The 27,139-nt window shown below is 38.4% G+C and overlaps 1 protein-coding gene across 2 annotated transcripts in view; it reads left to right on the top strand.

Moving 5' to 3' along the window:
• Positions 1-27,139, top strand: part of HERC1 (HECT and RLD domain containing E3 ubiquitin protein ligase family member 1) — a 109,552-nt gene that overhangs the window by 58,472 nt on the left and 23,941 nt on the right. The window contains exons 23-48 of one of the 2 annotated variants that reach the window (XM_063412166.1): positions 479-785; positions 1,857-1,977; positions 2,251-2,302; positions 8,120-8,391; positions 8,684-8,896; positions 8,986-9,106; positions 9,643-9,880; positions 10,905-11,098; positions 12,038-12,193; positions 12,428-12,534; positions 12,765-12,875; positions 12,957-13,133; positions 13,784-14,023; positions 14,226-14,309; positions 14,785-15,305; positions 16,773-17,548; positions 18,251-18,449; positions 19,345-19,505; positions 21,072-21,188; positions 21,364-21,595; positions 22,304-22,428; positions 22,682-22,902; positions 24,010-24,278; positions 24,798-24,850; positions 26,079-26,279; positions 26,893-27,067. In XM_063412166.1, coding sequence (XP_063268236.1) covers positions 479-785; positions 1,857-1,977; positions 2,251-2,302; positions 8,120-8,391; positions 8,684-8,896; positions 8,986-9,106; positions 9,643-9,880; positions 10,905-11,098; positions 12,038-12,193; positions 12,428-12,534; positions 12,765-12,875; positions 12,957-13,133; positions 13,784-14,023; positions 14,226-14,309; positions 14,785-15,305; positions 16,773-17,548; positions 18,251-18,449; positions 19,345-19,505; positions 21,072-21,188; positions 21,364-21,595; positions 22,304-22,428; positions 22,682-22,902; positions 24,010-24,278; positions 24,798-24,850; positions 26,079-26,279; positions 26,893-27,067 — 5,443 coding nt within the window. Of the gene's footprint in view, positions 1-478; positions 786-1,853; positions 1,978-2,250; positions 2,303-8,119; positions 8,392-8,683; positions 8,897-8,985; positions 9,107-9,642; positions 9,881-10,904; positions 11,099-12,037; positions 12,194-12,427; positions 12,535-12,764; positions 12,876-12,956; positions 13,134-13,783; positions 14,024-14,225; positions 14,310-14,784; positions 15,306-16,772; positions 17,549-18,250; positions 18,450-19,344; positions 19,506-21,071; positions 21,189-21,363; positions 21,596-22,303; positions 22,429-22,681; positions 22,903-24,009; positions 24,279-24,797; positions 24,851-26,078; positions 26,280-26,892; positions 27,068-27,139 lie in introns of both variants that reach the window. The other variant, XM_063412164.1, reaches the window with a different exon arrangement.

Below are 27,139 nucleotides of genomic sequence, written 5' to 3'. Positions count from 1 at the left end.
TGAATTAAGTAAAGTGTAGGCTAAGAATTTTGATAGGATCTTCATTGTACTGCCCAAAGCTAATAAAAGTGTGAAACTATTCCAGTATCAAATTGGAGATACTCTGATGTCTGCAATACAGATTTACAGAAGCATTATTTTATATACATCTGCTAAAAGACAAATGTGAAATAATCTCTTTTTCTTTGATGGTATTCAAACAGGAGTTGGGTTGCAGTAAGACCCTGAAAGTTTTAGTGTTCTGTCAAAGTGCATTGTCCTTAATTTTCAAATTAATGTTATGTAAATGCTTCATTTACTTTGTTTGCATGACTTCTTTTATGGCACTGTATTATTATTATTATATTCTTTTGATGTTAGAAAAATATTAGTTGTTCTTTATAGCGGGGAAGTTTTTGACCCAAGATGTAGATGAATATTTTATTCTCTGTAGCTTTGTCTAGAAGTTAAGACTTTCTTTTTGTGTTGCATGTTACAGAAATATTTCAATGTTTCCTATCAGCCCGTGAAGTAGCTCGCAGTCGGGATCGAGATAGGATGAGTGCGGGGACGGGCACTAGACTTGATGATCCACCTGCTCAGTCCCAGCAGGAACGAAGGATCAGCACTGATCTGACAGAAGGGCAGGATGTGTACACTGCTGCCTGCAACTCTGTGATCCACAGATGTGCCTTGCTGATCTTGGGCGTCAGCCCTGTCATTGAGGAGCTGCAGAAGCGAAGGGAGGACGGGCAGCTCCAGCAGCCTCCCTCTGCTGCTCCGGAGGGCACCGGGCTCATGACCAGGTGGGCTTTGCTGACTCTACACCACGGTTAACTCTTCTCTGCTCCCTTTAGAATTGATTAAACTACCCCAGTTTTCCTCTGAGGATTATTGCAGGTTTTTTAGAAGAAAATTTCTGCTGAGAGCAGTGTTATGCTTTTGTTGAAAATAGTGACCTTTCTCAATTTTCCTTGGCCATGCTAACTAAACCTGAAGAGTTTTATTCTGTGTGGCCTCTATTTAAGTTTCAAAGTTGGGCTTAGTGGTACATAGTTCAGGTGTACATATAGCATGAGGCACTTGGAAAAAGAGTTTATTTTTCCTGTAATTTGTTTGTGTTTGTTTTTTTTTACCATATTTGTGTTTTTTTGAACCGTACCGATGTCCTCTATAGGAGTGTTAAAAAGAAATTGTGTATGTTTAAAACAAAAGATTCAAAGCCTATTACGATAAAAGCGTTGCTCATAATTGATTTTTATAAATATTTCTATCATAGACGTGGGTAAGACTTGTTGTTAGGTGTCCTGTTTTGATATTTTAAATTAAGATATTGATGGGAAAGATAATAAGATATTGGAGAGAAAAATTTTATATATTCAGTACCCTTTTATTCTTTTTGCCTCTTTTTGGAAATCTGGTCCCTAAAGCTTGGGTGGCTGCCTCTGTCATTGTCAAAGTAGCTTTCATCTCCAACATAGCAACTTTAGGATGCATTTTATGGGTGGGTTTTTAATAAGTTCAGTGCTTTTTCACCCACTTACTATGTTTCTTTTCCTCTTAGCTCAGAGTGTTTCTGTTTACTCTGTGTAATACTTACCAAGGCTCTAGAGCAATCACTCATTTGAGGCTGACATTTGTTCAGTTGCCCAGTAAGGCTGAAGTAAGAAGTAACAAAGTTTACTAATACCTTTATAAACATAATTGAAGACATCATACCACTCTTTCCCTCTTCAATTTGGTTCTGTGATGTTTTGTGATAGCCTCCTTCCAAATAAAACTGTGGCCCCTACTAAATTTGGCCGTCAACTTTTACCTTTATGTAATATCAGCATTTTTTTTCTCTGTGCACCTGAACATGTGTGCACCTGAAGCAGGAGTGAAAGTCTTACAGCAGAAAGTCGCTCAATCCATGCAAACTCAAGCTACAGGCTGATGAAGTCAAGAAGTGAATCTGATTTGTCTCAGCCAGAATCAGATGAGGAAGGTTATTCACTGGTAAGTAAACCAGCATGATGTATTTAGGGATTGTCAATAGAATGTTTAGATGGGAAGTACGTCTGAAACTTTTGTTTAGTGCTGTGTTTTGATACATTAATTCATCATTGTTAAGAGAAAGCACTAATAGTAAAAAAAAAAAAAATTGAAATAATTATAGCTCTGTTAACTGTCTCACTTTTATGGGTCAGGGATGAAATATAAATACTCTAATATTATGCATCACATATGATCACCTGAGGAAATGAGGCTTTTATTAATCTTTTAATCTAGAGTGGAAGACGAAATGTTGATTTGGATTTGGCAGCATCACACAGGAAGAGGGGTAAGTTCTATTGTTTACCTAGTGAATACTAACCTGATAAATGTTAGAGTTAAGTTAAACTATGTTTGCAGTTGCATACAGTTTACAGTTACATAACAGGTGTTAAAACTGAGCATTTAAAAATAGCATTTAAAATAATTGCTACCTACTCTGTGTTGTGTGAAGTTCTATTGCTTTGTGGCTTGGTTATAGCATGGTTTCTAGAACTGTAATGCTCCTTTGAAACAAGTGAGTTTTCCCTTAAGTGAATCAGAAACACACATTCTGTTTTCACTCATGTGACTTCAGAAATAAAAAATTGTGAGAGAAGTTTATGTGGAACGTTCTATTCTTGTGCTGACAAGGAACATTTACCATGAAATGTGCTTGAACCTGGAGAACTTGTATTCAGAAGACACTGCTTTACTTTGCATCCTTAGAGCACCAGCACACCTACAGAACCAAGCAACCACATTTTCTAGTGCTCTTTTTTACTGCTTCATACTGGGGAATCTCAGTGAGTTCCTTGATAAAATGTGACAGAAGGGCTAAAAAGTCCCACTTCTATCTGGATGATAGAGAACCTGTCTAAGAATCACAGCTCAGGTCTGCTGTATCTTTAAAAAACATGGGATTGTGCAAACAGGAATTGGGTTATGATATGCCTCAGTGACAGAAGCCTCAATACTGTTGGGTGAGGTAAGAGTTCTGGTTTAAAAGGCTTCATCAATGAGCAGAGTACTCAGAGGTTTTGGAATTGCAAAGGGTGCTGTCAGTGGCAGATTTCAATATTTATGTAATATGGAAAGAGATGCCTTGTCCATGCATAATCAATCGAAACAGTTGAACAAATGAAGAAATGCACTAGAGCTGCTTTTACTGTAACACCCGATGTATCTTGGCATTCTCAGGGTTAGAAGATCTATCTGAAGGCCTCTGTCAACCCCTGATCTGCAGGACATTCTTTGAAGTCAGCATTTTTAGCTTTGCCATTACTCTGACACAGAATTCTGTACTTGATATCCTCTGTGTCTTAAAAGTAACCTAGGAAATGATCTTGGATTAGGCATGAGGATTATGAGACATAGGAGGAATATGTCTCATGGATTATGGTTCCTGGGCTGTTACCTAGGCCTATGTTGCTTTGGTCATGAGCCTCAGGAAGTGAGGAACAGTGCAAAAGTAGACTTCAAAACTTTTAGTACAGCAAGAAGATTCTATACCAGGTCTGAGCACTTAGGAGAAACAGGAGAGACAGTGAATCTGTTTTGAACCTAAAAAGAAGCTCAGATAGCTCATTTGCAAACTGAACACTGTCACAAAGTGTACAGATGCCTGTGTTTGGGTACTGAAAGGCTTCCTTGGGAGTTAGCACACAGTAATGCAAGCTTGTCTGCTTGTGCTGGATGCCAGAGTCAGAGAATGCAGGGTGCCCCTATAGGGAAACATTCTTCATACATCTGTTAAGGTCAGGAAAAGATCTACAAATATTTGTGTGATAAATGGATGGGCTGTTGAGCTCAGTGCTTTCTGTGGTTTTTTGTTGCTTGTGAATTGTCTGTTTTGTGAATCCTAGTTATCTCCCAGAACTGAAGCGTGTCCCAGTGTTTGGTGAGGGTGTAACCTGCAGCTTCTTTGGATTGTCCACCCCTTGTCACGTGGCCAGCACAGTGCAGTGTCAGCTATGGATGTTTGGTGAATCCCCTTCAGTTTTATCTTTATTCTTGTGGTGTGCTGTGACTAATGAAGGAGATAATACTGTGAGCTCCTATGGGCTTGCAAATGAGTATGGAAGAGAAAACATTCTCTTATAGCTAATATCTTAACCACTCAGTCCAATCTTGATTCTAGTTGCCTTCTTAATTTATTCTGTCTATTCAGAAAGAGAACTGGGCTATTCCTACTTTAGCCTGAGGATCCTTTGAGTATCTTGTTCCTTGCTATTATTCAGTAATTTCTGTATTAGTGGACTTTTCCTTCCATCCCTACAGGAAGTCTTTTTGCAGTAAGGGCTGATGAGCAGCACATTGTTGTTTTCCCCTTGTATCTAAGCCCTTTGTATTTTCTGCTGCTTAGAATAATTTTCTCACTTTTGCAGATCCAGGGAGTGTGCCTGCAGATGTTGTACATGTTGTATACCGTGCCTGTGGGGTGCCTTATACCATGTTAGGTACACAGCAGCAAGGAAAGCACAGCCAGCAGGGTAGTCACAAACAGCTACAAATCAGTGAGCATCCTCCACGCTCAGCTTTTCATCACCTGCAACTTAGCTCAGTGAATTCCAGTGTACCTGTGTGTACTGCTGAGCCTTACTGACACAACTGGGCTACTCCAAAAGAAACAGCAACTTAACTGAAATCCAAAAAGGAATTGAAATATTTTAATACCTGCAATAATGAATTCTGCCTCTGAAAACTGACAAATTGTGCTTTAAGGAAGGGACTTGAACATACAAGAATACACACGTGAATGCATACAGCTGTGCTACATGGGATTATTTCTTATTTCCTTGAAGGTGGAGAATTTGGAAAGATTGTTATCTAGGTTGTATTCATGCCAAACAAGAGTAAATATTTTTTCCACATACCGTGCTTCTTGGTATATTGTATTGATTGAGATGAGACTGATTGTTTAAGTCAGAATAATATGAGGCAGAGATTTTATGAGTATGTTACCTTCTGTTTCAAATGTCTGCTTTTGTCTTCTGATTCTTGTGTGGTGTAGTGTATTTACTCCTTTTTGGCCAGTTGAGTCCCAGAAAAAAGAAGAGCTTCAAGCAAGTAACTGATGGCATGTTTATTTTTTGTCTCTATAGCTTCCCTACATATTTTTTGTTTTATAAAGTATGCATTGCAGCTGTGCCACATTCATTTAGAAAACTCATTATTACAAGCTGGCTTATAAGGACAAGTAAACTTCTTTTTTTACTGTAAGCTTCAGGTTTATTCATCCATGCAGCTCTGGTCATGTGATTGTAGAAGCTTCTGGAAGCGCTATACTGCAATCAGTTCTGTGTGATTGATGTTACACAGAATCAAGCTGAGCTCCAATGTAGTTACACATTTGATTCTTCTGCTGATACATGATATCTTCAAGAGGGAAGAAATTACTTGTAGATCTCTGTGCCCTAATAGTTAAACATTTTTAGTTCTGAAGTATACTCCTTTGATTTCTGATGTATTTGTGTTTAAACTCTCTCCTCTCATTTATAACTTCTGTTGTTTTATGTTTAATCTGTAACTCATAATCATTGCACTTTTCTCTAAATTAGAAACAATTTCACATTGGTCTTACATTTAAACATTCTTGCATTTTGTACTAAAACAAATGAGCTAAGACCTCATCCTTTCTTCAAATATGAAATAATGTAGGGTTTTATTAATACGTGGTTGAGTTTCTTACAAGGTTTGTTGCCTGTCAAAACTAAATTTTCTTCTGATGTTCTGTAAACCTGTTAGAGGTTTCTTTTAGCTTATGATTTAAGCCACTGGAATTGTTTTTTGTTTCTTTACAAACGCTTTGATTCTGTGCTGTGGCATAGTCCAGTGTGGGGCAGGTGGAGGGGAGGAAGCTGAAGTTGCTGTGGGCTGCTTTGAGCTCTCGTGCTGTACAAAGGGCCTGGGGGCTTTTGGAAAGGGCTGTTGCTGTGTAGGCAATGTTTGTGGACTGGGAATGGTTTAGCTGTGCTTCCTGTGAGTAATCAGAGGTTTCATTTATCCTCTCCCCTGGGCTCTGTTCACCATGCACTTGCCAGGAAACCACTTCCTACATGAAACTGAGTATTTTAGCACCCATTTGTTCTATTCTGTCTTATTTATCTGATGTTTCTCACTGGCCACTTCCCCATGTAACTTAGATTTTAAAGGAAAGCTTTAAAGCAACTATTCTAAGAAATTGATGTTAAAATTAGAGTAAGGTGATCTGTCTTTTGTTTCAAATATTATTACCAGGTATAAACTGTAAAACTGAGTAACAGAATTTCTTTAAATTTTTTCATAGTAAACATGACAAAATAGGTTGTTCTCTGTAAACCATGTAGTCTTACTGTGTTATGTAAAGCAGCAGAGATTAGCAAATTAGACTGCACTTTGAAAAGAAGTGTTTGAACATGATCTTTGCATTATCCAAAATAAACTTGAGTCTGTATCACTTAAGTACTATCATGGTTCTTTCTGAAGCCATAGCAGTCTGCTTAGTAGCAAGTGTAAGGAATACTATGGAAATACACATTAATGCTATTTACTGAAAATAAAATGGGATGTGAACAGGTTTTCATAATTTATAGCCCTGACAATTAAGTTTTTGGCAACTAAGTGAAGGTAACCTGGTTGACAAAAGAGAAGCAAAATTTCACAGTATTTTGAATTTGTAAATTGCATGAAGGTGCAAATTGTGACCTGCAAGTGCTGACTCATTGGCAGGGTAACAGCATTTTGCCTTTACTTCAAGAAAAAAGTTATATAGGTTGCTAGGAAAGTTAGCCCAAGTTCAAAACCTCTGTGTCTATCTTTGCTTGTTCCTATGAGCAGCTGCTCTAGGTAGGCAGCATTTAAAGGAAGCCCTGAAATTTGGATCTGGCTGTTACCATTGGAACTCAGCCTTACTGATGAAAACAGGCTTTGAACAGATGAATTCCTATGAATCTGTGTGACTTTTCTGTGAAAACGACTATGTTCAATAATGTTTGAAGCTGATATCCAGCAATAAGATGTTTAAAACTGAAGTAATACAGATTCATACGGGTACCATGAGCAGGTTTTGATTCTCCAAGTTATAACTTACTGTACACAAATAAATGTAAATAAATATTTAAACATTTTTTGTACATTAAGTAAATGATCCAAACTAAAATTTCAAAGCGAGTTTAAATACAGTTTAGGTTTCTAGAGAGGTCTCCAGACACTCTCTCTCTGTACAGATGGGAAGTTCTTCTGAGCAGGGTGTGCCTTCTTGTAATACTTTGCATGGCTCCAAGTGGTCAAACAGCACTTACAAAAGGAGGAAAATACTGACCTATGCCTATCAATTAACTGCTAATGAAGTTATGACTTGAGTGGCATGGCACTCATTTGTGTCAGGGAGAGTTTTAGCAAAATGCTCTTGGAAAGGAGATCAAACCTATGGTGATGAATTCCAGTGCTGCAGACTCATGACTGATGCTCATTTGAAGAAGTCCATTTATTAGTGGCAGTAAAGTTTCAGGTAATGATGTGCAGGTGATAGGAATTACTTGAAAATAGACCTGTGAAACTGCCAGATGAAAGAGATCTAACACTTTCTCTAGATAATGTTTAATATATATGTATCTGTCTTGAGTTGAAGTAAATGTTCTCTGTTAGTCTAAAAAAATTCCCGTTCTCTTCTGCAGTCATGAATTCTGTCAATATTTCATTCAAAATAACATTGTGCTTTTTCAAAACTATGAAATGCAGTGACTAAAATCAAAACCACTCTCACTTTATGTTTAAACCTCAAAGTAAATATCCAAGTGCCTAAGTTGTGTTGGTAGAAAATCTTTTCTTTACTGTTTTGTCATTTAGCTGCAAAGCATTTTTATTCAGTGTTCTAGCTTTAAGCTGAGCAGTTTGAGTGGCTTCTTTTTGTTTTTTCACATGGCAGCTTGTTGCAACAGTGCTTAACATTTAAAAGAAATACAGTCTTTTCTTTAAGGAAATTGCTGTAAATTTAAACCAAGTGTTTTGCTCTATGTTGCTTAATGCATGGTATAATTACCATGAATATTTGTTTTCCACCTGTGTCAGTAGCAGCAGCTCAGTCTTTACCTAATACCAAAACGTGTTGCCTGAATTGATGAGACTTCCTCTTATGTATCTTTAGGAGCAATACACAGTCAAATGGAATCTCTGAGTGACTCATGGGTTCGACTGAAGCACAGCAGAGATTGGTTATACACCTCCTCCTACTCATTTGTTGAGTCCGATCTTGATCTCTCAAGATCCCTTGGAGTTCACACTTTGATTGAAAACGCTGTCAGTTTTGTAAGTGGAGATGTGGGAAACTCCCCAGGATTTAAGGAACCAGAGGAAAGTATGTCCACCAGTCCACAAGCATCGATAATTGCAATGGAGCAGCAGCAGTTGAGGGCTGAGGTAAATTTCAGTTTAACAGCTCTTCTGATTCTTCATACGTTATGCTCATTATAGGATTTTTTTTGAAACTGTCCAAATTCTATCTTTTAAAGTAATTTATCTTAACTGGAATTGGGAACTTTGTGTAAACAAACTAAAACAAAACTGAAAGTGTACCCTTTTTTGAAAAAATACATGAAGGAGAGAACAGTGATCTCATTCATCCTTGCTTACAGTTCAGTATGATCGGATTTCCATTTCTAGGGGTACTGGCTACTTAATAATATTGTCTTTCACCTGCCTTTATTTTTAGCTTCGTCTGGAAGCACTTCATCAGATTTTGGTGCTTCTGTCAGGAATGGAGGAAAAAGGCTGTGTGCCATTAATGGGATCCCGCCAAGTACCAGGATTTCAGTCTTCACTGCTGACTTCTGTTAGACTCCAGTTTCTTGCTGGCTGCTTTGGTTTGGGCACTGTAGGACATGCAGGGGCCAAAGGAGAGAGTGTAAGATTGCATCACTACCAGGTGTGTACTTGAGCAGTTTCTGCTGTTTCAATAACACAGTGATAAAAATGTCTCAGTTTTTATAATATTTATTCATTTGTTTGGCCCAGGATGGTATCAGAGCAGCCAAGAGGAGTATTCAAATTGAAATCCAGGTGGCCGTGCACAAAATTTACCAGCAATTATCTGCTACGTTAGAAAGAGCTCTGCAGGCTAATAAGCATCACATAGGTAAGTGAAAAGCAGATTTGCAAGCCAGATGTTCTCTAATGTACAGTAGAACAGCTTGTATATTTTCCAAGGCAGACTTCGATATTAATGACCAGAATTCACTGAATTGCCCATCTGACTTATTTTCCTAAAAGAAAGAAATCTGCATTTGTTGGTAGAGCCCAGTGGCTATTCTTGCGTGGGGTCGTTTCAGTGTTTCACTTTGAGCAACAATGTGAAACAAGTACAAAATAAAGTATTTCACCCAGTTATCCTTACCTTAGGATAACTGATTCTGATTTGAGATTTAGCCTCAGAACATACATATCACAAACTAGATCTGCATGCTACTCTTTCTTGGACAATTTTGACACAGATTTACATTGAGTTAAGAGTGCAGTGGTTCATCAGAAAGACTACCTCTAAGTGTCTGACAAGACTCACTTTTTCTTTGATAATTTAATGAATTAAATTATATTTAAAAAATAGTCTGCTGATCTTCTGTCTTAGTACTCTGAACATCTTATTAATTAAAATCAATTTTATTTTAATCTTAGAAGCACAACAACGTCTTCTGTTGGTGACAGTATTTGCTCTCAGCGTGCACTATCAGCCTGTTGATGTCTCCTTGGCCATTTCCACGGGGCTGCTGAATGTGCTGTCCCAGCTGTGTGGCACAGACACTATGTTAGGACAGCCCCTGCAGCTGCTGCCCAAAACTGGGATTTCTCAGCTCAGCACAGCTTTAAAAGTAGCCAGCACGAGACTGCTGCAGATCCTGGCTATCACCACAGGGTGAGTGTCCCTTGCTTTCTGGGAAACTTCATCACTGAGCTTATCAGCACCCTTGAAAAACGTGTGAGGACAATAAATGTTGCTCAGAAATACATAAGTGAAGGGGATGAGGGGAAGAGTAGTCACATTATTCATAGGAAAGATTCATGTAAGACTAAAAAATATTTTTCAGTTGTGAGTGTTTGAACCTGAAAAGTTCAGGTTCAGTCACAATTTCGTGGTCTGTAAATGCTGTATTGTAGTAATGCCTGCTTTGCTACTTCAGCTTTGTGTGGAGGTGTGTTCAGTTGATGTGATAAGACTTTTCTGTTGCTGTGTAAAAATAATTCGTGTGAAGCAATACTGATAATATGGGAGTTCCTCAGAGCAGGACATTGTCCTTCTTTCCAGAATATGAAATAATTTTCTGAGAAATAGTGATCTCTGCTAGACCATGGGACAGCATGCAAAGTCCTAGCAATACTTAGTCTTACTCAGTAAAGAAAACACCAGTGGAGAAAGTATTTTTTAGTTTGTCTTGGGTTGAAAGAATGTTTTTACATTCTCCATTCCAAAAGTAACTCCAGTTTTCCCTGACAGATACCTGTCTTTCCAAACCAAGACATAGTTGAAGCGAGACTGTTGCTTGATACTCAGTACATGTGTCTTCCTTTCAGTCTTTGTACAACACGTTGCATTTACCTGCCAAATTGGTTATGTAAAAAAGCCCAGGAATCCTACACCAAAAAAATCCCACAAACCCATGGAAACAGCACCCCATCTTTAGAAATTGCAGTGGAATTGTGATTAATTAACAGAATTAATAAAAAGGAATTAATTCCTTTTTTCCCCTAGAAAGGACTGAAAACTTATCTTTTGACTCCAAAGATTTGACAGTTTTAATTTGTTTTAAAAATAGGGTTAAAATAATAAAAATAATCTAAGCCAGTAGTGGAGGATGGGGAAAAGTAGCCTGCTGCAATTACTGTTCCTCAGATCAGCTCTCAAGTACTCCTACTTTTTCTCTATGTGTGTGTGTGTACAGAACCTATGCAGATAAATTGAGCCCAAAGGTGGTACAGTCCTTGCTGGATTTATTATGCAGCCAGCTGAAGAACTTGCTATCACAAGCAGGTGTGATGCTGATGGCTTCCTTTGGGGAAGGAGAAGGTGAGGAAGGTGAAGTGGAATCAAAAAAGATGGATTTGAATGGAGATAATGAGAAGAGAGACTTCAGAGGTAATTATCTTACATAATTTCTGTTACAATTGTAAAATATCAGTAAACATAATAGAAGAAACCACTGAATGCTGAGGTCCTCGTCCACTATTGTGTATTGGTTTTTGCTAGATCATTTTTAATTCTGTAAATTAGATTAAAGTAATCAAATGATTTTGTGCTCTGTTCAGATTTATATAGAATTGATCCACAAAACTGCAAGGCTAGGGGAAAGCTGAGAATGAGAATTACTTCATTGGGTTTAGAATTAGGAAGAGAGTAGAGTTTTCCTTGAAACATGCATTGATGGTTGTAGTGTTTCTCATAAATGTGGTCATAGGAATTTAATTATCTAAATTTCAAACTACAAAAAATACAGTTTTATTCAGGAAATTCTTGTATTTGCCGTGTATTAAGCAGTTTTGCAGTCTGAGTGGATGGCAAGAAGGTCACTCTACTGTGTCATATGAAAAAATCTGCAACACAATATTTTCTGAAGTACTGGTATCCTCATGTAGCTTGCAATCCCTTCATGAGCATTTCGATTTTTGGTGGAAATTGTGCTTGAAGAATTTTTAATTGTAGCTTGGTTTTAAGTGTACATATGTTTTTGTTTGTGCTTTTAGCTGTCTTTACTTATAAATATTGCAATGTCTGATGAATTAATAAGATAATTAATCAGGAATTATAATATGAGGTCTTCCCACAGATGTATGTCTCCCTTCCTTACCTTGACCCACAAAAGTTTAATATTATTTTCTCTCCGTGTCTTGCTGAGGAGCAGGAGTGAGAGTGCTGCTTGGTGGGCATCTGCCAGCTAGCCAAGGTTAACAGCCAGACACCATGTAGTAACTGATCATTGTGCTTTTACCTGCAGAACAGGTTGTTCCCACTAACCAGGACTGCCATTCAAGTTGTAATATTAAGGCTGTAAATGAAAACTTTGCTTTAACTTCCTAGCTGCCCTCCGAAAGCAACATGCAGCAGAATTGCACCTGGGAGACTTTCTTGTTTTCCTGCGTAGAGTTGTGTCTTCAAAAGCAATTCAGTCCAAGATGGCATCTCCAAAGTGGACAGAAGTCCTTCTTAACATTGCTTCCCAGAAGTATTGCTCAGGTATGACCATGTCAAAATGTGCTCCATGGTTACTTAGCATTTCTGTAGTGCAGTCCCAGAAACTAAGCTCTTTTAGAACGTGTGTTACATAGAGAGTGTTCCTAGTTAACAGTTCAACCCAACTGCTGTACACGTGTACAGGGTTTACACTCTGGGGCACTGGGGCCATAGAGCTGGGGGCAAGCCTGAAGCAGAAGTAATTTTAAGATTATTGAAATGTTGTTCCATCTTCAGGAGTTCCCTTGGTTGGCAATCTGAGGACTAGACTGCTTGCACTTCATGTACTAGAAGCTGTGTTACCTGCTTGTGAATCTGGCGTTGAAGATGATCAGATGGCTCAGGTCTTTATATTTTGTTATAAACTTTCACATTTCCTAAAAAAGTCTCTTAAACTTCTAAATATTTCATAGGTTTCAAAATCTAAATCAAGTAAGGCTGTGTAGTTATTTTTCAGTCTAAGAACATGAAATATTTTGATGTTTATACCTACAAAGCGAAGTAAAACTATATAATGTTGCTGTTGTCCTCATGTTGCAGTGAAAATTTTCTGAATTGTGTCTCAATGCCCTAGGTTGTTGAACGATTGTTCTCACTTCTGTCTGACTGCATGTGGGAGACTCCGATAGCTCAGGCCAAACATGCAATTCAAATGAGGGAGAAAGAACATGAAATGAAGCTCCAGGTAACAGCGCTTGTACTTTGTCTCGTGACTGAATGCAGCTGAATTACGTTTACCACAAATATTTTGTCATATTTTTGGTAGAAGCAAGGAGAGTCTGAGGATGAAGATGAGAATCTTCCCATCCAGGAAGTGTCCTTTGATCCTGAGAAAGCTCAGTGCTGCATAGTGGAGAATGGGCAGATTCTAACTCATGGAAGTGGAGGCAAAGGATATGGCTTAGCGTCCACTGGAGTTACTTCTGGGTGTTACCAGTGGAAGGTAGATTGCATAAATGTGCATTTCTTACCTTCTCTCTTGTTGTTTTGTAAATGTGCTATGATTTATTAACAGCAGCTGTGTGTACTTTTCGCTTATGACATGATTAAGTGAGTACTTACTACATGAGTAAGTGGTAGTATTACATCTATGGTTTGGCTCAATGATTTTAAGGATCTTCTGCCTGAATCATTCTGAGATTTTCATTCCCAAGGGAAGATTTTGTGCCTGCTTTTGAGTGGTGGCATTTGAGTATTTCAGTCTCAGACTGGAGACTGTGAACGTGTATTATGTGTTATTAGAGGTAACAGTGCCTGTCCCTAAGGTCCGCAGTCAGCATGCATGCACAGTTTTGCAAAATATACCTACTGAATTATGTAGATTTAGGCTTTTCTCTGTAAAAAAAGATTTCACAAAGCATGCTGTTTTCCTGCAAAAAGACACAGTCTGACAATAACAGTGTTCAATACATCATTTGGAGGGATTTTTTAAAATGGTTTTACCATATAAACTTACTGTTTTTCTCATTAAAAGCTTCTGTGAAAAACAGTTAAAAGTAGACATGCATATGTGTACAGACTGTTCATTGCTTTGTTGTGTTAAAGTTTATATATTCCTGACGTTTTTCCCTGTGTGTTTGTTTTGCCTGCTAGTTCTACATTGTGAAGGAAAACCGAGGCAATGAAGGCACTTGTGTGGGAGTGTCCCGCTGGCCCGTGCATGACTTCAACCATCGCACTACCTCAGATATGTGGCTCTACAGAGCCTACAGTGGCAACCTCTATCACAATGGAGAGCAGACTTTGACTCTGTCAAGCTTTACCCAAGGAGATTTTATCACATGTGTGTTAGATATGGAAGCAAGAACTATTTCCTTCGGTAAAAATGGAGAGGTATTTAACATCAATTAGTTTTTTAGTTGTTTTTTTTTTTGCAATGGTAATATGGCATGGATAAGCATGAGAGTTACAAAAACATGTGGCAGTTTCAGTACTTGGAAGATTTATAATGCAGAGATAACTTTTTCATGTTTCATGTTTTTGCTTGTTAAGGTGTTCTGAGATTGAGCGTTTTTTTGTTTTGATTCTTCCTTAGGAGCCAAAACTAGCTTTTGAAGATGTGGATGCAGCTGAATTATACCCCTGTGTTATGTTCTATAGCAGTAACCCAGGAGAGAAGGTAACTTAAATTTTCATCTGTGGAGGTGTACTGGTTTAGGCTTGTACAAAGTCAATATTCATCAGAGCAGCCTGTATGGTGCTACTTTGAATTACTGACCAAAACAGTGTTGCTAATACAGTGTGTTTTAACCATTATAATCTATCGTAAATTTAAAATGTATTTTACTATCTAGAGTAGATTTAAAGGTTTCATGTTCAACATAAAAAATTCTACTCCCCAGAAACCAAGAGAGCATAGTATTAGGATTTCTAGATAGTCTTGTGTGAGAAACCATGAAATACGTAGTTTCAGTATGCTTGAGTCTGAGGGATGGAGGTTTTGCTCGGTGTTAAGGTGGATTTCCTAGAGATTCCAAGGGGAAAAAAAAGACAGTGCTAATAATTACTTCTATTCAGCAGGCAACTCCAGTATTTATAAGAGCTTATTGAGGTATGTTGGGAAGACAACATATAAACTTGTTCCCTTCAAACAGGTGAAGATCTGTGATATGCAGATGCGTGGGACACCAAGAGATTTGCTGCCAGGTGACCCCATCTGCAGTCCTGTTGCTGCAGTGCTGGCAGAAGCCACGATCCAGCTCATTCGAATCCTGCATCGCACAGACCGCTGGACACACTGCATCAATAAAAAAATGATGGAAAGACTGAATAAAATCAAAACATGTCTTAAGGAAGCGGGCCAAAAACTGAAGAAAAGTCGCTCTGTTCAAAGCCGAGAAGAGAACGAGGTCAGAGAAGAAAAAGAAAACAAAGATGAGGAGAAAAGCAAGCACAGCCGACATGGCTTGGCAGAGCTCTCGGAGCTGCAGCTGAAGATGCTGTGTGTGGAGGTGTGGCCTGTCCTAGCAGTGATTGGTGGAGTGGATGCTGGGCTCAGAGTTGGAGGTCGATGTGTCCACAAGCAAACAGGCCGTCATGCCACCCTGCTGGGAGTGGTGAAGGAGGGCAGTACCTCTGCCAAGGTCCAGTGGGATGAAGCAGAGATTACTATCAGGTATGCCCATTTCTTACACTTTCACTATCTAGTGGTAGTGGTTTGTGGTTGAAAATCCTCAGAAGTAACCTATCCTTTATATTAGAGTAATGCTGATCAATTACTTCGAGTGAAGACTTAAGTGGTATTGAAATTAATGTTGCCTTGAAGTAGTGTTCATTCATTCTCCCACCTGCCTTTGAGTGCCCAAGGCTGGAAGGAGGTGCTCCTTTTCCCACCCATCTTGCAGACAAGCTTTCAAAGGGAAAGCACCTGGAAGGAAGCTGAAATGAAGCTTCTCGGTGCTCTCACATGAATTGCTTGTGTTTTTGTGTGGAAAAGCTTTGATTAACTTAGTTTCTTGAACTCCTTCTGCCTATAGTTGAAGGAGTCTTTTGAAGAAATTGGGCAGTGATGTTTTTTCCCTGCCAGTTACGAATGGGTTCTCAAATAGCTGAGGTCACTTTACTTTTCCAGCTGTTGCAGCATCATGTCTGTTTTGTCTTTGCAATTGTCACTTTGACTAAATATACTGAAATGCAATTGATTTAGTTCCAGATATAAATTCATCCAAGTATGCCCACGTGACAGTATAGCCTTAAAGTAAGAGTACCCTTAAAATAGTTCAAAGCTTTATTTGAGTGATGTGGAACTGCACTTGAACATACACAAGCTTTTGGTAAAGCATTTAATTAGGTTCATTTTATACCTTTTTAATTAAAACCAGGCAAACACTTGCTTTCGATTTTAGGTAGAAGTTTACATGGTAAAATGGGAAAACTTTTTGGGATAATAAAAGGAGGATTTAGAAGTCATTTTTATCTGCTGTATGTATGGAAATACGGGCTCGTGAAGTTTTGTCCTGTTGCAAGTGAAAATTAGTCAAGTGTAACAATCTTAAATAGTACCAGAAAATAGCACTGAATATGGATGGATAGATAGATAAATGTGTCTGACCTGTGCTTTTCAAAGGTCACTGTCCTCACCAGGTGATCTGTCCTGACACACCAGAGACAGAATTGTCTTGAGCTCTCAATAGTGTTGCTCGTGGTGATGAATAGCTGAGGTCAATCAAAGCTTTTCCTTATTGTTTAGAAGTTTTCTTTGTAAGCTTTTATACATGTTAAGATTCGGGTATGATGATAATATTTACTTTCAGATATTTTTCTTAATAAAGGTGTGTTACATATTTTTGATAAACAATATATCCAGCACCTGTGTCAGCATAGAATTGATAGCTTCTGTGGGGCTTCTGGGTTTCAGTGCTTGTTGTTGAAAACCTATGTATGCTTTTTTGCACTTGCTTTGAAACCATATCTCCCTTTTTTCTGATCATAACCTCATTTTCCCCTGTTTGCATTTAATTTATAGAACTGGTTTGTTTTAGTAAATATATTTTGCATCTTACTTGCGTACATTATTTCCTGTATGTTCCTCCTGTCTCTCCCTCACTTGCTTTTTCCTGTGTCATTCTGATCTTTATTAAAGCTTCCCAACTTTTTGGTCGCCTAGTGATACTCCCTTGTATAATCTGGAGCCCTGTGAACCACTGCCTTTTGATGTTGCAAGATTTCGTGGACTGACAGCTACTGTGTTGCTGGACCTTACCTATTTGACTGGCATTCATGAAGATATGGGAAAACAAAGCACCAAGAGACACGAGAAAAAACACAGACATGAATCTGAAGATAAAGGGGAAATGGACCAGAAAATGGAGGGCGACGTTGGATCAGATACACGATTAGGCCAAAGTGCTGATGATAACAAAGGACACGGTGCTACAACCTCTAAGTCGGAAAATGAAATTGTTTCCTTTTCTGTAGAACCATCAACACTGGTTATGGAATCCCAACACCAGTCTGCTGAAGGAAGAAAAAAGAATCATGAGCACACCCCACGTAATCATGATATAGTGCAGTCAGAAATCCGGGCTGTACAGCTGTCTTACCTTTATCTTGGTGCTATGAAGTCACTTAGTGTTCTTCTTAGTTGTAGTAAGTATGCTGAGCTGCTGTTAATCCCCAAAGTGCTGGCAGAGAACGGCCACAACTCTGACTGCGCAGGGTCCCCGGTGGTGCACGAGGACGTGGAGCTGCGCGCGGCGCTGCAGTTCCTGATGCGGCACATGGTGAAACGCGCGGTCATGCGCTCGCCCATCAAGAGGGCGCTGGGGCTGGCAGACCTGGAGCGGGCACAGGCCATGATCTACAAATTAGTGGTTCATGGGCTGCTGGAGGACCAGTTTGGTGGCAGACTTAAACAAGGTTTGTTTTCAAAATGAAAAAATTGATAGTAACAATGATAATACAATTATTAACGTAGTCTTGTGGATTTGTAGTGGTTATGCTTCAGGGGAGTCTGAATCGAACAAAGAAATTTTGCAAAACTCTGTTTACTGTTTCATAGTTATAACACTGATTTTTTTCCTTTTTTAGTATTCCTTATCTTAATAAAAAGTGAATGCATATTAATCAGAAATAGGAGTTTTTAATGTCTTTGGTACTTTTAAAAATGAGCAATACTGTATATACTTGTCAGAAGGATATGCACTTCTTTTAAACCAACAGTAAAAACGCCTTAAAAATGCTACTTGCACAGGTGAATTAAAAATAGCTTTTTAATTAATCAGCTGTATTTTTATATCTAAGAGCTCTTCCCCTTTTGTCTGTTTTGAGAATAATCCAAGCTTTTACAACCATAAGTCTGATTATCACAAACTTTGGCATAAGTAAATTGTTTGTTTGCTTTTTACTTTGTATCACTGTGAGAATAGTAAGAGCTCCTGGACTGATTTCTTTACTCAAGTCCATGAGTTAGTGGCAGAATCTCCACTCCTCTTTCTTTCTCTGGGATGAATTTTAAATGATGTTAGGTACTTTTAAAAGTTGAAAGTTTAGCTATAGCTACTGTTTCAATCTACACAATTGTTTTAATGTTGCTGTAACATCTTTATTTTTCTGTTGCAGAAGTGGAGCAACAAGTAGAAGAAGGTGATCAGTCTCAGCAAGCCCAAACACCAGTTACAACCAGCCCTTCTGCTTCTAGCACAACATCTTTCATGAGCAGCTCTCTGGAGGATACCACTACTGCTACTACTCCAGTAACTGATACAGAGACAGTTCCAGCATCAGAATCACCTGGTGTTATGCCTCTCAGTCTGCTGAGGTAAAATACCCTATCAGCATGTATGATTCTGTGGGTGTAGGGAACCAGGTGTGTGGTTTATGTAGAATATATGTCTTTAGCTCCCTAAGCCTTTGAAAATGCTGCCAAGAGCTGCCTCTGCAGAGGGACACAGTTTAAAAGTTACTTTGTCTTTCAGGGTTTGTGGTTTTTATTAGAAAGCTCTTAGGCTTTTGCTATACACTGTATATAAATGTAATATCTGAATTCTTTAAGAAGGAGAAAATGTTCTCCTTAAATTGTCCTTCAGTTCTCATGTTTATTTAGCATAGTTCAAATTACATATCTCTGAAATTCTGTATTTTTGATGGATGTTCGATTCTCAAACTAGAATAGATCTTGGTAGCTAACATTCTGTAAAGCTGAGATGTTGTTTCAGCTTACTGTGACATACTGAAATGGAAGATAAACTCCTGAATTTGCAGAGGCAATTTGTGCTGTCAAAAGAAATCTGCTTTGCCTTACATAGAATACTTTTCTAAGTTTATTAATTCATAGGAGTTTTGCAGATATCGTTCGATAAAAGCCAGAACAATGTCTTCATACTAGGACAGTGAAAATCAAATACTTACCTGCTTTATGAGTCAGCCTGAGTTTTGAACAAACCATGGAAATGGGAAAAGTGTTTATTTATCTTTTATCTCCTAGGACAGCTCCTGGTCTCTGAGGGGTTTTTTTAATGTCATGCTTAGAACTTAACTGTACAGATAAAGCTGGTAGGAATGAGCTGTTGCCTCAAAGTATGTGTTGTGTCTTACCCTTATGAATTGCATCAAGTAGACTTTGCCAAGTCCACTCCAACTGGATGTTCTTCTTGTGTCAGACCTTTTTCAGCATGGTTCTGTTCAACATAAATGTGTATTTTTCTTTTTTCAAGGCAAATGTTCTCCAGTTATCCTACTACAACTGTGCTTCCAGCACGACGTGCCCAGACTCCTCCAATATCTTCTTTACCAACATCTCCTTCAGATGAAGTGGGAAGGAGACAAAGTTTGACCTCTCCAGATTCCCAGTCTGCAAGGCCTGCCAATCGCACAGGTAAATTTGTCAGTGGAATAGAAATGGGGACAAGTTAGGAAAGGCATAGGAGCTCAGGGGCCATGTTTTAAGAGATGGAAATCCAACTGAGTTTCTTAAGGCCAAACTAACATGCAAAGTATTGTTGAAAACCTTCTGGTCACTGTCTTAGGGAAAAAACGATACAGATTATATACCTGTAGGCATTATCAAGAAAACAAAATGAGTTTTGAAATGCTGTGGCTTGGATACAAAAACAACAAGTATAATTGGAAACTGCTTTTAAATGTTCATCTGATTTGGGCTTGTTTCCCTGGTTGTGTGCTGTGGGTAAGTGCAGTAATTTTCTAGCTTTTGTTAGATCACATACCACACAGAGTACAAGAATAGGTGTATTTTGTGGTACATGCATACACTGGTGTTGTAATAAGTCAGCTGAGACTCCATTATCTTCATGCAGGAAAAGTGCAATTCTTCAGTCACACAGCTCATTTTACACAGTTTTTACAGACCTTGTGTGGAACTTTAATTGGTTAATAGCTTTCTTGCTAATTACTCTGTTGGTTAGTAAAAGGTATTCTGTTTGTCCATCAAGTCTCTCTATTCTTGGATTGCTTACATATTTTCTTTACTGATTCTCATGGGACAAATCCCTTGTTATTGCAAGTGCATTTGTTTTTCAACCCAAGAATAGATTGTTCTGCTAACGAGTTCTCATACCAAAATTGTTTTCGTATGGAAACTTGCAAATTACTTAGAAGAAGTGACAGGCTAACTTTGGCAATTTAACAGAGCAGGCCTGATTTTATGAGGCCTTTCTTTTATAGTTCTGTCTGTGACATACCAGTACTTTTTAGTCTTGCCCTTATATCTGTGCTATTAGTTGTAGGTTTAGTGGTTCATGTGTTGCATAGCAACTGGTTTCATGTCTCCTTTTTTTTTTCCTTTTGATTTAATTACGAGATGACTGGCTTCTAGTCATGATAGTGTTGTTACAATGCAGTTTGTTTGTTACTGCATTTTTGTCTTCATTGATTAGACATCAATTTTATGGCAGGTCAGAAAGCAGCTCTGGGTTTAGGGCAGTAACTGACCTCTTTAGAGTCCCTTGAATGACTCTCTGCACAGAAATATGGCCATCATCCACAAAGAGGTTTTTCAGATACATTCCCAATTCAGCTGAGGTCTCTTTCTGTACCTTAAGAGGAGTGTATAATGATCTCACCATTTGGAAATCCTAATGATTTGGACAAGGATAACTTTATCTAGGCTGCCTAAATATAGATCAAATAGATAATTTGATGCAGTTCAAAATGAAAACAATAGAAATTGCTTAAATAGTTCCTTGCATATCATCAGTATCCTAGTTGAGCAAACAGAGTCAGTCAACATAATCTATGTTACAGAGAAGAATGAACACCATCTGATTTTGTTACAGAAAATATCTTACTTTGTGGAAAGTAATTGAGAAAAAAGTTGAGAGTAATTATTTCCTTAGTTCAAGCTGATATATCAAAGTAAGGTATAATAAAGTAACACTAGAGAAAGATTTATGTGCTTTACATTTATCATTTTCTATCTTTTAAGCTTTGTCTGATCCAAGCAGCCGACTTTCAACATCCCCTCCTCCTCCTGCCATTGCTGTTCCCTTGCTAGAAATGGGGTTCTCCCTCAGGCAAATTGCAAAAGCTATGGAAGCTACAGGTAATCTATAGGTATAATACCAGTTTAACTGAAAGATTGGATACACATGCACTTGATTTCCTATAGAATACTTAATTTTTAAGTTCTATAACCATTTCTGTGGAAAAACAGATTGCTTTTTTGGTAACCCTCAGTACTAAAATACAGTTCCACAGTGTGGTTTTGGTGCTTTCAGGTGCCAGAGGAGAAGCAGATGCACAGAACATCACAGTGCTGGCCATGTGGATGATTGAGCACCCTGGAAACGAAGATGATGAAGAGCCCCAGTCAGAGGGGACTGCAGAGTCACGCCATGGGACAGTCGTCTCTGGCAGTGGTGGCAAATCTGGGGATCACTGCTATTTGCAGTCTCCAGGTGATATCCCTTCTGCTGATGCCACTGAAATGGAGGAAGGCTTTAGTGAAAGGTAAAATAATTTTCTTGTAATTCCTGAAACTGGAAATCTCACAAATTCATTGTTGCTGACAGGGAGTTACTTTATAATGCAGCTTTTGAATTTTGTTACAGCATGAGCAGAAGCAAAGATGCAATTAAATTAGGTGTACATGGTGCATTTATTTTCCAGTACTGTATGTGTGCAGAACTGGGGAAGAATGTAACTAAACATGTTTTCTTCACAACAAAAAAAAGAAAAGAATGAAAAAGTGAGGGCTTTTAGTTGCATTTTAACTAAGACCAAGTAATAAAGCAAAATTCCATTAAATTCATGTTTTGCCAAATTCATGTGTAAGGCCAAAGGTGAATTGATTCAGCCAGCAAGAACAGAGATGATTTTATTTTTTTTAAAGAGGAGAAAAAACTAATTCAAGCTGATTAACTATTCAAGCTGCTAATTAACCTAGTATAAAATGAGTGCTCTCTCAAAATTTCTGCTGTGCTTAGGCACTCTGGAATATCAAATAGGTATTGACTTCGCTGCATCTAATTTGTTTGAGATAACTCTTGCAGTCAAAACAGTCAAAACTCCTTGAAACTAAACATTCTTGAATTCCAAATTCCTTTCTTTTCCTTCCATTAAACAAAAGGAAAAAAATGCTAGTAAATATTACTAAGTTACTGTATGTGGTTTTTTAAAGCTTGGTTTGGTTGACCTGTGAATTCCAAATTCCTGTAGCCCTGATAATCTGGATCATGTGGATAATGGAGCTGCAGCGAGCGGCCCTCCCTCTCGAAGTCGGTCATCTGTCACACGCAGGCACAAATTTGATTTAGCTGCCCGAACGTTGCTGGCACGCGCTGGTAAGGAACTGAAAGAATTTCAAGGGCTTTGCTTATCCAGGAAATGAATAGGAGGGGGACTGGGACTTCGCTGTAGATAAAAGGATGTTTAGAAAACTCCTTTTCATATGTGTGCCACTGTATATTTAAGAGTTTTATGTGGTGATAAGTAGATTGTTTAGCAGAAGAGTTAAAACAAAAAGGAAATTGGAAGTACAGCCACCTCTCTCCCAATGAAAATAAGTTTCCTTTTTCTCTCTTTTCCCACCTTGAGCGGGATTGTACCGCTCAGTGCAGGCCCACAGGAACCAGAGTCGCAGGGAAGGGATCTCCTTGCAGCAAGATCCAGGGGCACTCTATGACTTCAACTTGGATGAGGAGCTGGAGATTGACCTTGATGATGAAGCAATGGAAGCTATGTTTGGGCAAGACTTAGCTAGTGATAATGATATTCTGGGAATGTGGATCCCAGAGGTACTGGATTGGCCTACCTGGGTGTGTGTGACTGCAGCAGGGGCTGCTTTGACTTACTGCTTTTTGCATGCTTGTATTTTTAAATTTAAAATAACATGTGTATGCTTACAGCCTGTTTGAAAATATCTTCTAAAGTGCCAGCAGTGCTTAAATTCATCTTTGCATTCTGTAGCATCACTTCTAGATTAAGAATAGTGATTTCTTGTTCTGCACTTCCACATGTAATTTTCTTCTCCCTCCCCTGAAAGATGAGAACAGAACTCATATAGTTGTTCTGATGATACCAATTAGAAAATCAAGTAGGTGTTCCAGATTCCTTAGCTGTGTGAGATAACAAACATAGTTGTAAATGTTTCTTCTCCTGCTACTGCTAATAGTATTGTATCTGTAGCAACATAATTTGCACTTGAATCAGTTTTTCTTAATTTAATTGTGTCGTGTGTTCCATTCTCTGGGAAGAATGTGGTGACAGTCCTCACTGAATTGTTGTATAGAGCACTAAAAAAGTATTGAGGTGGAAAACAAATATAATAGCAGCACTTTGTTAATCTTTGGATTATCCATGTCAAATCAGATAATCAAGCCATAAGACACAGCTTTTCATCCCCTAATTATGATGCTGCCTAGCTGTGATGTGGAAGCAAGTTGCAGGATGCATATTGAATTTTTGAGAGCAATTGCTTCACTGGAATATCTCAGTGAAATTACTGACTTAGGACAGAAATGTGTTATGAAAAATGGACTTCTTACTGAGATAAAACCTTGATATTTTCTGACACAAATGGTAATTTTTATTGCTCAAATCAAAAATCTGATTGTCTTAAAGCAAAAAAGAATTATTTTCCTTTGTTAGATCTAGTTTCAGACAAGTTCTGAGGAGAACCAGATAGAGACAGTGTTGAATGTGACATGGTTACAAATGAAAAGTTACAGTCAGGAATTTTTGAGTCAATCTAACATAAAATAGGAAATTGTCTGTTTCTGCTTTGCTTTTGTAAAGTCAACCATATAAATATCACTCAGCAGCAGAAATGCGCAGAGACACCCGCCTAGGATATTGGCATGTTTTATATCTTAGGTGCAGACACTTACTCTGTACAAATAACACATGAAAATCTTGCTGTGCAGCACGTGTGTGAATCTGAAGACAGAGAAGAAGTGGTGGTTTGTGAGCTGTGTGAATCCAGCGTGGTCAACTTCAACCAGCACATGAAGAGGAACCACCCTGGCTGCGGGCGCAGCGCCAACCGCCAGGGCTACCGCAGCAACGGCTCCTACGTGGACGGCTGGTTCGGGGGGGAGTGTGGCAGTGGGAACCCCTACTACCTCCTGTGTGGCATCTGCAGAGAGAAATACCTGGCCCTCAAGAGCAAATCTAAAACATCAGCCTCGGAAAGGTACAGAAACAGAAGGCAGCGGATAAAGAAAGGAAACTAAACATGGTTATGAGCCATCAGCGTTTTAAGAATTTGATTTAGGAGATAAGAGTTCCTAGCAGGATTTTCTGATGCTTAAAATCATTCTCTGTATTTGACAAATCCATATTTAGAAAAAAAATTGATTTGATATTTCTGGGTTTTAAATTAAGAACAAGGAATAATTTCTTGGGATATTGCCTCCTTCTTAGTGACTTTTGGAAACTCTTTATCAATTTTGCCTGACCATTCTAGTATTTTTTCTATGGACCTTTTACACATTAGTACTGTGAAGTGCTTCCCTCCTCCACACACACTTTCAGAAGTGTGGAGGTTTTATCTGTTTCTCTGTTACTAGGCTTTTCTGGAATCGTTCATAAATACATGTAGACCTAACAGTAAATTAGACTTAATAGGGAACCAAATTTGAAATCGTAAATTATGTATAGTTACAAAATATTAGAGTCACTCAGTAATTTTCTTTGTTATGTTTTCATACAGGTACAAAGGCCAGGCTCCTGATCTAATAGGTAAACAAGACAGTGTCTATGAAGGTATGTTTTTAAGTTGAAGGGCGTTTTCTTTTTTCTAAGAGGTACTTTTGTGCAAATAAACCTGAAGGTGTATTTTAAAGTCTCTTCCAGTTAGATTCAGTATTTTAGTTTTGGGAATTTATGTAGTTCAAATGAGGGAAAAGAAAAATCTGACTTCTTTTCCCTGTCTTTCATGTAAGCAGCTGAAAGGGCAAACATCTAACTTGGGGTTGATAAGGTCTTGTGAGATGTTACACCCAGAACTGCACATAAAAAATCTTATGAACAAAGATATTTCTTCAGCTGCCTTTGTGGGAGAAATTGATTAGTGTAAGTTAGTGTCCCAAAAGTTTTGTTCTTAATTTTTCTCCCTTTGTCCAAGCTGAGAGCATCCTGAGGGTAGCTTTCACTTTAAGCAGATTATTTCTGATGTGTGCAGAAAACCTTTTCCAGGTGCTTCTGTAATTCTGGTCCTTTCTGTAGCTCCTGTGATCACAATTGTGTGATTTATCCCATTTGTCTATATGAGACTAAGTGAGTGCTCCAGTACTTAGGGCAAGTCTGTCTGCTGTAGGTCAAAGGAGTTCTGATTCTACTGTACGTGGAGTGAGACAGAGCAGAGAGACCAGTAAATATAAGCTGACTTGTGTGTAAATGGTTGGCAAGTGAAGGAAGTGCCTCACTGAATTGCAGTTGAAGTGTTTTTTCTTTGTTGTTTGGGTTTTTTTTTTAATTCCCTGGGAATGAAAAGCAAAAGCCTGGGTGTTCAGTTATAACCCATAAAGTAATGCATGCTTTTTTGATAAATACAGAGACCAGAAATCTCTAACATCTGTTTTTATCATTCAGTCCTTTGGAATACACACTTGTTATCATGATTTAAAGCATGAGTCTATGCCTGCACTTTTCACTGTACTCCAGGTTTTGGAGCTGTCTTGTGCTGTATATGATGACCTGTAATGTCCATGTTTTTAAAGAGTAGCTAGTTTGGTACTTCAGATAATCTTCCATAAAACTTCTGTGCAGTATAAAGATCAAGTTGAATAGAGAAGGTCAAGAACAGGACTTTGTTTTTCTGATATACTTTGTTGTGTCTATGCCAACATCAGAAGATGAGTTTTTAATGCTGCTGTGTTGTAGATTATAGTATACATTTCATACCTTCTACTGTTTGGGTTTTTTAATTAACTGAAATGATTTCATATTTGAGCTTTTGTAACCAAGTCTAATTATATTTCTCCAATTCTAGAAGACTGGGACATGTTAGATGTGGACGAAGATGAAAAGCTGACAGGAGAAGAGGAGTTTGAGCTACTGGCTGGGCCTCTTGGGTTAAATGATCGACGCATTGTACCCGAACCCGTTCAGTTCCCTGACAGTGACCCTCTGGGTGCTTCAGTTGCAATGGTGACAGCCACCAACAGTATGGAAGAAACATTGATGCAAATAGGTGCATTTGAAACTCATTTCACTTAAAGAAAGAATGATAATGATAACAACAGCAGCAACAACAATAATGATAACAACTATCACCACCTCGTCCCCTTTTTAGTGGGATTTTTCTAGAGGCAAACTCAAACATCCTTACAGTATTTCCTGCCTGCCACCATGAGGAAGTGGAGGCTAGCTCTGAATTGTCCTTGTATTATAGGAAAACTAGAGCAATGTGCGACATTATGAATTGACAGAAGGGTTGAATTTTGCCAATAAAACTTGTGACCCCAGTCAAACAGTAGATGCCAGTAACATGTTTTGCAGAACCCAATGAATGGATTTAAGTTAGGACTTAAAAATAGTCCCCTCTGTTGGAAAAGGGAATCAGAGGAATTAAGATTGCGTATGTCAGATTGTGTTCATGTCTCTTTGAAAATAAGGAATACTTAAATTATGGAGTGTATTTCAGGAGTGTCTTTTCCTCTTGGTCATTATTATTGTAGTTCTGTATGTATAAAATACTGAAAAATGAATCAGTAACTTAGGCTGACTTTGCTTCTGTGCTTATTATTATATGATAGTGTTTCATTTTTCTGTAAACACTAATGCAAATCGTACTTATTTCCAAGGCTGTCACGGCTCAATAGAAAAAAGTTCTTCTGGCAGGATAACCTTAGGAGAACAAGCAGCTGCCCTAGTAAATCCACACGACCGTGTCATGGCTCTCAGAAGAGTAACAGCTGCTGCTCAAGTGCTCCTGGCAAGAACAATGGTTATGAGAGCACTCTCACTTCTATCTGTCAGGTTTGTGGCATCTTTGGCAACACTTCTACCTTTCATTTTGTAACCAGTTATCCAGTTCTGTTTGATAAGAAT

The sequence above is a fragment of the Prinia subflava genome, chromosome 15 (genome assembly GCF_021018805.1).
Source record: "Prinia subflava isolate CZ2003 ecotype Zambia chromosome 15, Cam_Psub_1.2, whole genome shotgun sequence".
In the NCBI taxonomy this organism is placed as follows: Eukaryota; Metazoa; Chordata; class Aves; order Passeriformes; family Cisticolidae; genus Prinia; species Prinia subflava.
The sequence above is the reverse complement of the archived record's forward strand: the minus strand, read 5'-3'. Positions and strand labels throughout refer to the sequence as shown.